This window comes from Carassius carassius, chromosome 39, assembly GCF_963082965.1.
Source record: "Carassius carassius chromosome 39, fCarCar2.1, whole genome shotgun sequence".
Lineage (NCBI taxonomy): Eukaryota > Metazoa > Chordata > Actinopteri > Cypriniformes > Cyprinidae > Carassius > Carassius carassius.
This window is the reverse complement of record NC_081793.1, coordinates 2,116,219-2,128,637: the sequence shown is the minus strand read 5'-3', so window position 1 is coordinate 2,128,637 and position 12,419 is coordinate 2,116,219. Positions and strand designations below refer to the sequence as shown.

At 40.0% G+C, this 12,419-nt stretch overlaps 2 protein-coding genes across 2 annotated transcripts in view; one reads left to right on the top strand and one right to left on the bottom strand.

Moving 5' to 3' along the window:
* Positions 1-12,419, top strand: part of gngt2b (guanine nucleotide binding protein (G protein), gamma transducing activity polypeptide 2b) — a 198,419-nt gene that overhangs the window by 80,061 nt on the left and 105,939 nt on the right. The window lies entirely within an intron of this gene.
* Positions 4,831-10,042, bottom strand: sgca (sarcoglycan, alpha). Its single transcript, XM_059530383.1, has 9 exons — positions 9,924-10,042; positions 9,672-9,800; positions 9,427-9,581; positions 8,300-8,369; positions 8,012-8,210; positions 6,805-6,967; positions 6,524-6,732; positions 6,399-6,425; positions 4,831-5,855 (listed from the first exon to the last, which is right to left on the bottom strand). Exons 1-9 carry the CDS (start codon positions 10,012-10,014, stop codon positions 5,711-5,713), a joined length of 1,188 nt encoding a protein of 395 aa, XP_059386366.1. The 5' UTR covers positions 10,015-10,042; the 3' UTR covers positions 4,831-5,710.

The window sequence follows — 12,419 nt, the reverse complement described above, 5'->3', positions numbered from 1 at the left end:
CTGAATGGGGTTGGATACAAATAGAACATTCCATATCACAGCTAGAATATGCCTAGGCAATAGCATCGACCACCCAGTGTGACAGCCGTTGTTTGGAGACAGGCTGCCCTTTGGCGCTGCCTCTGAAGCATACAAACAGCTGCTCAGATTGCTGAAACTGAGCATAGTCATAAAGCCCTCACCGGACACATCACCTGACTCGGGGCGATATCCAGTGAAGTCTCCGACTCTGGAGTGATTTAGGCACATAGCCAAATTTTGTCTTGGTCGAAACTGCATGCAGTCTGCATTCACAGAGAGCACTTGCAAATCCCCCACACTGGTCTGATGCAAGGGTGAGCAGCAGCACGGTTTTAAGCGAGAGCTCCTTCAAGCCGACTCGAATGCCGGGATGGTTAGTGCTCCCAGCACCAGTGCCAGATCCCAGGATTGCACAGTAGGGGGGGCAGGAGATCACAAAATCTCAAAAATCTGATCACTAGATCATGTTTCCCCACGGAGCGCCCGTCAATAGCAGCGTGAAAGGCTGAGATAGCTGCAATGTAAACCTTAAGTGTGATGGGGATACTTACGCTGTCCATTTGTTGTTGCAGAAAATACAGAATGTCAGACATGAAGCAGTTTCCCAGGTCCCGACCAATCGATTCACACCATCTCTCAAACACTGTCGATTTACAAGCGTACAGGCACCTTGTAGAAGGGGCTCACGCCTCTGCAATCCTGTCCATCACACGGCTAGACAATGAACCCAAGTTTACCAGTTCCTGCACACCATCCACACCTGAAGTTTCATTCTGGGTTAGGGTGCCATATCGATCCATCCGCCTGAAACAGGAGATCTCTTCTTAGCGGGATCAGCCACGGGGGAGCCGCTAGTATTTCCAGGAGATCGGGAAACCAAGGCCTGTTCAGCCAGTACGGAGCCACTAATAACACTGACGCCTTCTTCTCTCTGATTTTATGCAGCACTTGTGACAAAATCTTCAGCGGGGGCCGATGCATACATACGGGCATTTGTCCATGGCAACGTGAGTACATCCCCACCCAGTGGAGAGCGTGGCAGAGAGAAGAATAGAGGGCAATGCCTGTTCTCCTCTGTCGCGAACAGGTCTACCTCCGCTTTCCTGAACCATTCCCAGATCAGCCTCACTGTCCCAGGGTTCAGTCTCCATTCCCCATGAGGAATCCCGTTCCTCGAAAGCATATCTGCGCCGCTGTTCAGGCATCCTGGAACATGAGCTGCTCGAATGGAGAGCAGATGGTGATCAGCCCACAGCAAAAGGTGTGCTGCCCTTCTGTAAAGGGCTTTTGAGTGTACTCCACCCTGGCAGTTTATGTATGATACCACCGACATGTTGTCTGTGCGAATCAAGATGTGATGCCACCAGACTTGCATGAAAAAACTCATAAGAGCCAAAAAAAACACTCTCAGCTCAAGGCGATTTATGTGCCACATCCTCTACAACTCTGTCAGGTAGCCTGAGGCCGGAAAGCCATCACGGTGAGCTCTCCAGCCCGTTGTTGATGCTTCCGTCGTGACCACTTTCCACCACGTGACCAGACCCATCTGGGTGCCGCATTGGTACAAATCAGGGTTCTGCCATGGTTTCAGTGTGCGAGTAACCACAACGTGGGCATAGCCCATTTTCCAAGCCCTTGTCAGTACTTGTGTTTTCAGCCATAACTGGAGGGGGCGCATGTAGAGTAGACCGAGGTGATCCATTGCTACTGGCAAGCCAAGACTGTAACACGTTTTTTTGTTTGTTCACACAGAGAACCAAACTCTCCAGGTAATAGTAATAGAGCGCATCTGTGGCTGTTGAGCACACTCTCTGAATGGGCCATGTCCAGCCAATCGTCCAAATAATTCAATATGTGCATTCTGTTCTCAGAAATTGCTGCGTCCACACATTTTGTAAACATACGTTAGCCTGAACAGCATCACTGTGAACGGATATGGTATGCCTTCGTACACAAATCTCAGAAAGTGCCTGTGATGAGGGGTGATCTGGATATGAAAAAAATTGTCTTTCAGGTTCACCGAAACTAACCAATCTCTGGGTCGGATCTGTGCAAGTATCTGCTTTAGTGTTGTAATTTTGAAAGCATGTTTGTACAATGCACTAAGCCAAACCATGTATGTGTGTGTTAGAGAGGATCATGCCTTCTCGATCAACTGGGTGTGCGAGCCTTCTGTTGAATGTTTGAGCGACATGAACGTGTGTGTGTGAGATGTCGAGAGCAAGCCGCGGCAATCCATTTCCTTTGATGTCCTCTGCCACTGAGATTTGGCGCGAACAGCCAAATTTGCACTGCAGCCCAGCACGGCAGGAATGACTCTTCGCCTTAGAGCATTTCTTTGCCTCTGAGAAACGCTTGGCAATAGCCTCCACTGCGTCTCCAAAAAGGGCCAGATGAAGATAAAGGAGCATTGTGCAGTGCCCTCCTGTCCGCCTCCATCAGCTCGGTGAGTTTCAGCCACAGGTGCCGGTGGAGCACGACCTTGTAGCCCATGCTCTATCTGATCAACTGTGCCATCTTCTCTGTGGCTTTAAGTGCGAAATCTATTCCTGTGCATAGATCTTTAAATGCCTGGGGATCCGTCCCACCCTCATTCAGGGATTTCAGAAGCTGTGCCTGAAAAACTTGGAACACTGCCATCGTGGGCAGAGTCGAGATTGCTTCTCCCAAGGCGGCGTACACTTTGTCCATGACGTGTGCGGTCAGACAGCAGGGCCTTGGCGGCAACGTAGCACCTGTCTTCAGGGAGGCAATGGAGAGGCAGAGGTGCATGGCGTTGGATTCCTTGACGAGCAGAATGCGCGTGTATCCACAGGCTTCTGCTCCATCAACTTTGGTGAAGGTCTCCGACCCACTAGCGTGAGCACGAGACGATTGGGGCGCAGCCCACTCCTTAGCAACCTCATTGTGCAAGCTTCGGAGGAATGAGGCTCACTTCCTCGGAGCAGCAGCTCGACCGCCCAAGTAAAGGAACCAAGAATCCAGCTTGCTCTTAGCTTGTTTGTCAGGTGATTCCCACTCTAGGCAAAGATCACTCACGGCCCTGGTGAAAATCCGGACGAGTTCATCTTGAAATGCAGCATGTCCCAGAGCATATCGTTAGGGACAGGGCCTCGTCAAGATCATTGTTGTCCCCCGCCACACCGAGTGATATAATCTCCGAAGCGCCAGAGGCAGGTTGAAGATTCTCTTCTGATTAGTGCCATTCTGGGCAGTTGCCCACGTGTGGCTGTCGTCATTGACAATATGGTGAGTGCTGCCTCTGCATGGGCGAGACACAGGCAATGGATGCAGATCTCGTGGGTGTCCGGGGCCTCGATGGTTCCCGAACACAACATGCAAACATTTGACATGCTGGAACACAGAGAGGGCAATCCATCTTCTTGCTTCGTCTCGATAGCTGTCTTCAGTAGGATACATGAAAGAGGAAGATTCTCTGTTTATGTCACCAAAGGGCGCATCATAAAGTGGCAGGGCCACACCCCCATTCACCGTCTTAGCCGGCATTGGCCAGTGAGAGTTGCAACTTCACTGGCCTTGCGCAATAAGATTTCAGGTAGGTTAGGAAGGAAGGGAGTCCCCAAGGCGTTAATGCCACGTCGAGAGACCACTTTTAAGAGGGAACAAAAGTATTTTAGTAATTTAATTCCCACCCGTAAGGCATGGTTTAATGGTTTAAGCTAGTCTTGATCAGGAGCTAGTTTCTTAAAACCAGTTTAGGACCAGCACCTGACCAGCTAAGAACCATTTTAAACCAGCTCAAGCAAGCAGCCATGCTTCAAAACTTATCTAACCAGCATGTGCTGGTTTTTTCAACAGCCGGAGAAGCAGAAAAGGTTTTAAAGACTGTGAATAGTTCAACAGGTAAGGTGATAAATCTGTAAAACCATGTAATGTAATTTACATAAAACTCAGAGGTCGTCATTCTGAACGTTGGTAGATGGCAGTGCAGCGTCAAACACCATTATAGCATCGATAATTCAAGTGCACAAAGAAGAACTACAGAAGCAACTCTAAACAGACCAATCGAAGTATTTAATGTTAAATGCAGACAAAGTTAATTTGGATACACATTACCCAGCATGCACAGAACCAAAATAATATGTTTTCCACATCAAACCATACTGTACATTGCATTCAATCTTATAGTTGTTATAAGAGTGACAGATTCTGGATTGCTATTTGCACCAATACTCAACCTTTTTAATGTTTAAGGCTAGAAAGGATACAGCAAAAACTACTGGGCATGCGCACATCAATTTAGCGTAATTTATACATTTTTGGGGTTTTTTTTGCATTATTGTAAGGGGTAGATTTACGGTTGGGATAAGTGTAGACGTTAATAAAACACAATCTTATTTTAACCCTTGGGTATTCCTCACTTTCATTTATGATCCTCAGCAGTCAAAAGTTATGAAAGACAAAAGGCATTTTTCACTAAATAAATATACTATATTTTGTTGCAGTAATATTTGTTCTTTAATATTGTTTCATACTTGAGTATTTTTGTATTTTTAGTATTTCCAGTTATGTATTTTAAACTGAGAAGATCACAAGACTATTTCGTCTTTTTTTAATAATGTCCACATTTTATTCGTACCAAAAATGAAAACAATTTTAAATGCATTTTTTTTTTTTTTACCTTTTTTGACCATATGACCAAAGACCACCAGAGGGTTAAACTGATTAGTCATATTTGACCAAATCAAACTGACAGTGATATTCATGGTCCTTACTAAAAGCGATCAAAGATAAAAGCATTGTGTGAAGTACAATTAAATTAGTTAAAAGGAACACTCCACTTTTTTAGGCTCAAGAGGCTCATTTTCCAACTCCCCTAGAGTTAAACAGTTGAGTTTTACCGTTTTCGAATCCATTCAGTTGATCTCCGGGTCTGGCGGTAGCACTTTTAGCTTAGCTTGGCATAGATCATTGAATCTGATTAGACCGTTAGCATCTCGCTCAAAAATGACTCTCATTCTGGCGTAATAATCTAGGAACTTTGCTGCCGTACCATAGGTGCATCAGGCCAGTGATATTACACAGCACCTGAAAATATACGGCAACAAAGTTCCTTAAATATTACACAGGAATGAGAGTATATTTCCTAGCCATATCAGTCTAGAAAATTGCAACTTTTCATTTTCATTCGGTCTAAGTACACGATGTAACAACAGAAGGGTCAAGTTTTAAATGGGAACGATATAGGAAGTCTTTGGTCATTTTTGGGGCGAGACGCTTATGGTCAAATCAGATTCAATAATCTATGATGTGCTATGCAAAAAGTGCTACCGCCAGACCCGGAGGATGACTAAATGGATTTGAAAACGGTAAAATTTAACTCTAGGTGAGTTGGGAAATGAGTATATTTTCAAGGTGTTTCTTTAATCACACAAAGACTTCAAATCACTGATTCTACACTGCACAGCAGCACAGCTCAAATGGAGCTATGGTTTTTATAGTACAATGGGTTTTATATGTTTCTGGGGCTTAGCAACTACTCCTTCTATGTTTCATGAAAAAAAACACAACAGCATATGGTTTTAGAGCAACATTTGTGGGTGGATTATTAGGTGAATGTTCATTTTTGAGTGATGTATTCCTTGAAGGAACACAAAGCAAGAAACAAATAGTGAACCTTAAACTCATTTCCACAGAAAGTGGCTATTACAGCCGGCTCTGATGTCCTTCAGCTCTCAGCCATTGCCTGCTCTGCCATGAGGAGCGGCTGTAAGCACTGCCGAGGACGATCTGCGGTGCGTCTGTCTCCACTGGCCATCCTGCGCAACTCGTTGGCATCACCCTGGATGGTGTGGTGATGATAGAGCTGCAGACTGAGATGAGAAAAGGGAAAATGTGTTCAGACACCACGGGTGAAAAGGGTGAAAACCAATAGATATCACCATCAGTTAACTTTTCACAGAACACTGAGAAACACTTTCCGTGTTAAGATTTAATCTAATTAAATATGCACTCATTTGCATACATTTCCCAAACAGAAATCTGAACATGGAATAATGCCTTGAGCAAAATTCTTGTTTCATTTTGTTGACATATTAAAGGGTTTTACAAAAGGAATTTTGGATTTCTCTTTTTTTTATTGTTGTTAATTAAATCTTTAAATATTAGATAAACAAACCCCTCTGTAAAAACCTTCAGAATATATATAGGGAAAAAATGGATGTGTGACCCTTTAAAGATAAGTATTGTAACTCAAATCAATAGACAACAATAACAGCCCTTTGTCTATAAAAAATCGGTGATTTGCAAAAAAATAAATAAAAATTAATAAATACAAATTATTTATATATATATATATCAATATGTCCACTGACTATAGCATACTGTGTGGTGATGATACAGTATAGGGTACTTACTCCGGAGTCTTGGCATTTCGTTTCAGACTGAAAATAACAAAGAGGAAAGAAAACTTAAAATGGTCATTCAAACAGAATTAAATGTTTGTTTGTTTTTGTCCAAAACATGAATCTAGTGTACATACACTCCCTCTCTCCTGCAGCACATGATGTAGGACAGGATGAGACAGAGGATCAAAACCAGAACCAAGGGAACGATGACGGTGACAATGTAGTCGGGGCAGAAATCTCTGTCAGGAGGAGACTCCGGAGGATTGAACTCTCCTCCCCATGCCAGGACGCCCGAGCCCACGGTGGGGACCGGAGCCGGAGGAACGGGCCTGGACAGGTCAAACTGTGGGATCAAAGATATGTAAGGATGGAGGTGAAGAATGCATTACACCTGAGGCTGTGTGTTGTGTCTGACCAGGGTAGATTTGCACCAGGTGATGCAGTTGATGGGGATTTCGCATTGGCTGCAGTCTCCGGTGATCTTCTCTCCAGATGCACAATCTCTCTGATGCTCCGCTGTCTCAAGTCTCAGCATGCATTGAGAAAACGGCTGGTCTGAACCCAGCTTCACATACACGCTGAGACAAACACAGAGACAACATATATCAACAATTCAACACAAAATATCTCTCAAAATATTTCAAATCGGTATTTTAAATCAAGATAAATAGACGTTCAGAAGCAAAATTATGGAAGATACTAAGACTAGTCTGTTTCTTGGAATATATCGTATTTATTTTGTCATGTTATAATCATAAACCTCACAATTTGAAAAAAATACATGTAATTCAAGAATATTTATCTTAATAGCTTATAAAAAATGTTGCATCTCAAGTAAAGGATATTTAGATATATTTACTGGAAAACAAGACAAAGATACTGACTGAAATGAAGTATAAAAATCCGTAATAATAATAATAATAATAATAATTGTTGTTGTTGTTTATGTTATTTAGTATAATATATAATATTGTCTAATAACCATAATACTTTAACAAAAACAACATAATATGATTATAATAATGATGTTATTATTTAGTATATTCGTAATATAGTAATATTATATATTAGTATCAAATATATTCTAATAATAATTAGTAAAAACTATAATAATGTATCAACAAAATAATAATAATAATAATAATAATAATAAGTGTTATTATTATTGTTTTTGTTATTTAGTATAATATAGTAATATTATATAGTATTAGTAAAATACATACTCTAATAATAATTGGTAAAAATGAATAATTTAACAACAAATACATAATTTAAAATAATAATATTAATATTTTATTATAGTATATTCTAACATTACATTATATAATGATGATGATGATTTATAATATAGTAATAGTATATAATATTAGTATAAGATATATTCTAATAATAATTGGTAAAACATATAATGATTTATAATAATATTAATACTTTTAATTATTTTTATTATTATTAATATAGTAATATTTGTGTGTGGGGGGGTCCAATTTATTATTATTATTATTATTATTATTATACAACATCTAATAATAATTGGAATAAACTACAGTAATTTATAGTTAATTTATGATAACAACAAGACCATAATAATAAGATCCATTCAGAGTTTCTCTGTAGCCCACCCTTCGAAGTGTCCTGGAAGAGGCAGGGGCACGCGGCCGCCCCTGTCCAGAGCAGAGCTGATGTTGACAAACTCCAGGCGGCTGGTTCTCCACAGTTTCTGAATGTCCAGTTTGATCTCCGCTTGAACAAGAGCGGGCAGCACTTTCTCAATCTCTCTCCGCTCTATGAAGAACTCAGCCTGGTATGGCATCTGCTTTACTGGGACGAAACGAAACCATGTTTCTAAATCTCATGCATCCAGAAAATACATCAGAGCTTGAAAGATCCGTTAGTGAATGACATCATACCTGCAGGACCCACATTTATCACCAGCCTCTCTTTAAACGTTTCATAATTCCGCTTGTTAATCACAAAAATCTGAAGATAGAAGATTCAGAAGATATTTTTATTAGACTTTTAAATATTTTGACTTAAATTTAACCCTGCAAAGCCTATCCTATTTTTTTATAGAACAATTTAACTTTTAGACACAATAGAAAAAATATCTGAATGTCTCCTGATGTGTTTTCTTTTCTTTTTTGAGTATCAGGGTTTTATGGCTCGTATAGTATGATATAGTGAAATTATTGAGCTCAAACTCAAGGAGGAAAAACCCCTCAGTTTTTTTCAGAGGCTCAAACTGAGCAAAAATATGCAATTCAGTGCAGATGCTGATATTTATATAACCAACAAGTAATTCTGATTCTTGTAATGTAAATCGATGAGATCTATATGACAGTAAACTGTCACAGTGTCTGGGTTGTGTTCCCTGGGTGTCCACTAGGTGTCCTCCGTTCCCATGGTGTCTGTCATATTATCACTTCCTGTTCCTTATTTGGTCACCTTCCTCCTTGTTTTGGTTAATTGATTATTCCCCACCTGTCTCCTGTTTCCCCATTATCCTTTTGTGTATTTATACCCGGTCTGTCTGAGTCTGTGTCACGGAGTCCTTGTTTAATATTCATGTTAATCCGTAGTCTTGCTCTTGCTGTGTGTTCTTTTCTGTTCTGGTTTACGTTTGGATTCTCTGGTTTTGACCCTGCCTCGAATCTTTACCCTTTGGATTTGCCCTTTAATAAAGTCACATACCTGCACTTGGATCTCTCCTCATTTCCTGTATCACCGTACGTGACAAAAACAGACTTCTTACAAGTGTTAGAAATATCAATTCTCACTCAACTGATATCCCCAATAATGTCTTAGCAAGATGATATTTAAGGGCTTAGTTTTATTATCAAAACATATAATGCAACACAATGCAATTATGAGTGAGTGGTGAACAAATTTATGTTCCTCAAAAGCCTGATGATCATATCTTATACTCACTTTAACATGATTGTAGATTTTGTGCAACAAGTACTTCAGCAGTGTTAGACGCCTTACAAATCACGTCAAATACAGGTATGATCCAATATTATCTGTTTTAAATGTTCACCTCTATGATGTTCCTGCCCTGGTCCCGTGGCAGAGGCGTCCCGTACAGGAATCCGTTGTCGTAGGCGTCTCTCTGGGTGAAGCGGAGCCAGCGGGGCAGATCTGGAAACCGCTCCTTGTTGCATTTAAACACCATGGGATCATTAAAAACTTGACCTACAGATCAGGACAAGACACATTTATCATGAAACATGCTGTTACTTTTGAACTGTGCTTTAAAATATTGTCACTGATGCTCAGACATACCGAAGACCTTATGAAAAGGCTCAAATTCACTCTGGAAAACCTCTCGGTGTAGCTCATAGACGAACAGCTGACCCACCGGAGTTTCTGTGATAATGTCGGCCCGGACCAACAGGAAACCTGCTGTGAAGACTGCAAAAACATTATTTAGTACATTGCAGTTTGCCGAAGCAACCTACTCCTGTTATATTTGTTTCGGCATTGAAATGTTTATAAATCTCTTTAAAGACCCCAAAAGAAAGTGAATGAACTTGCCTGTTATTGCCAAAGCCCAGATCCCTTTGTGTGCCATCTTGTTTAAAGTCTTGATTGACAGAAGCACTTGTTCAAGAGTGCAGTAACCCATCCCATCCTAAATACAGCCAGGGCTATTTATATCCTGCTCTCAAGCTGTCCCTTCCCTTTGTGGTCTGTGTGTGTGTGTGTGTGTGTGCGCGCTCTTGTTTTTGTGACATCAGGACACAACTCTGTATAATGACATGGGTATGACACAGGTATTACAAGGAGAGGGTGACTTATGAGGACATAACCCATGTCCCCATTTTTCAAAACGCTTATAAATCATACAGAATGAGTTTTTTTGAGAAAGTAAAAATGCACAAAGTTTCCTGTGAGGGTTAGGGTTAGGTGTAGGGTTGGTGTAGGGTGATAGAATATAAAGTTTGTACAGTAAATTTTTTTTGTGGATATTTTATGATGTAGTTTACTAGTTCACCTGCATTTCATCTTACACACACACGAGGGCGGCAGACATAGGCTAAGTTCACACTGCAGCCAAATATTTTTTTTTTTGACTCAGATCTGTTTTTGTCAAGACAGTGTGAACAGCACAAACCGCGTGGAATCTGATCTTTCTTTATTATTATTCTGATTAGTGCCACTTCAGTATGTGGTACTAAATCCGAATCTGTGTCAGAACTCTTGCATTACAGAGACTACTACAAGCATAACATCAAGTTTCAAAACTCTGCTTTATTTTGTTACATCCTTGTCTTTATTATTATTATTTTTTTCATATTGCGTGTGCTGTGCATAATATCGCTGGCTACTGCAGCAGATCACACTAGAAATAAACACATAATCGCTTACTTTATATCCCCCGTGTTTTCTTCAGTATGACGGCGAAGTGTAAAGAAGTTACTATGACTATGGACAAAAAAACTATTTCCATGAAAAGAAGACATAGCTGATGGAAGTTAGATAAGGAAATAGGTAACTAGTAAGAAAGACAGGCCACCAAGTTGGTCAAATATTTTATTTGGAATAAAAAACCACTGTGACATTTGATTTGCAAGGCTTTCGTCACTAGGACTAAGTGACGACATCCTCGGCTGCATCACGTCACGTCCGCCAGAGGGCGCTGATATCAAAACATGCGCGTTGGGCATCTACAGAAACACAATGTAGCTGTTATGTTGTATCTTTGAGACAGTCACAGTCACAGAGGTGATTAAAACAACAGCAGCACCGCAGCGGTGATTCAGAGTGGACCTCGGGAGGAGCTCGGGGATAAATGTCCGGTATTAACAAATATAATCTCGGGAAGCACCAAGAGAAGAAGTCAAAGCAGGAACAATAAACAGATGGATCTGGAAGAGTCGCGCTGATCTGATCGACGACGAGCGGCTGAGATCTTTATTACTCGGTTAAAACTCTCAAAGATGACCGTCCGGTGGCTCTCGGTAAGAGACGAACTCAAGGCTGGCCGAATCAGACAAAGTTTGCTTATCTTTGCGAGTTGAATGGCTTTATTTGACCTTTGCTTGGTTTGTGTGAACTTTCAGGTCGTGCAGAAATGTAGTGAAAACTGTGTATGAACGGCTTTATGAGCTCGAAGGCTGTAGTGCAGGCCACTTCAGCTCAGACAAAGCCGAAATGACTCTTTGTGAAGTGGTTTCTGGACAAAGTCTGGTTTCATTGTTGTGTATTGGACTTCATGTAACAGAAGTACCATGGTATTTTGATGCACATAGAAGTTTCATTGAAATAACAGGGTATTTTGGATATAGAAGTCATTCATTACTTTATTAAACTTGTCACACTTTTATATCTCAAGTGTATTATTATTATTGTTTTTTATTTTAATATTATTGTATTAAGATTTATTTTCGTTAACACTTTACTATAAGGTTCCATTAGTTAATGTATGAACAAACAATGAACAATACATGTTTAACAGTATCTTTCTTAATGTTAGTTAATAAAAATACAGTCGTTGATTGTTCATGTGCATTAACTGATGTTAAAAACACAACTTTTGATTTTATCAACGCATTAGTAAATGTTGGAATTGACATGAGCTAAGAAAAATAAATGCTGAGGAAATATAGTTCATGCTTAGTTCATGTTAACTAAAGTAGTTAACTAATGACATTTCTTTGTGTTATAGGTCATCTTAAAACTTTTTTGGACATTTATTTACATTAACAATTGTCCCAGTCACATTTTTAATCTTAAAACATGAAAACGTGTTTTGTAATTAATGTATAAAATTAATCATATACGTGTGTGTGTATACACACACACATATCTATAAATAAAGGCATTCAATTCAACATTCAAACATTCAAATTCATTATTACTAAATGATTTAACACTAGCCATAAGTAAGACTAAATAATGCATGCAAAGTGTAAATAATAGTTTTAACCCCAGATGGAGATTTGTTATATGAAAACATGAAAAATTATCAAAAATCTTAATTAATGCATATTTAAAACTATCATAATATAAAAAAAATAATAAAATAAT

Bases quoted from the DNA above. Each gene is read 5' to 3' on its own strand.
- sgca (XM_059530383.1), bottom strand. From the start codon at position 10,014: ATGGGTTACTGCACTCTTGAACAAGTGCTTCTGTCAATCAAGACTTTA. The intron at 9,801-9,923 runs GCAAGTTCATTC...ATGTTTTTGCAG, and splicing joins CTGGGCTTTGGCAATAACAG to TCTTCACAGCAGGTTTCCTG. The intron at 6,733-6,804 runs GTCAGACACAAC...TTGATCCCACAG, and splicing joins CCTGGTGCAAATCTACCCTG to TTTGACCTGTCCAGGCCCGT.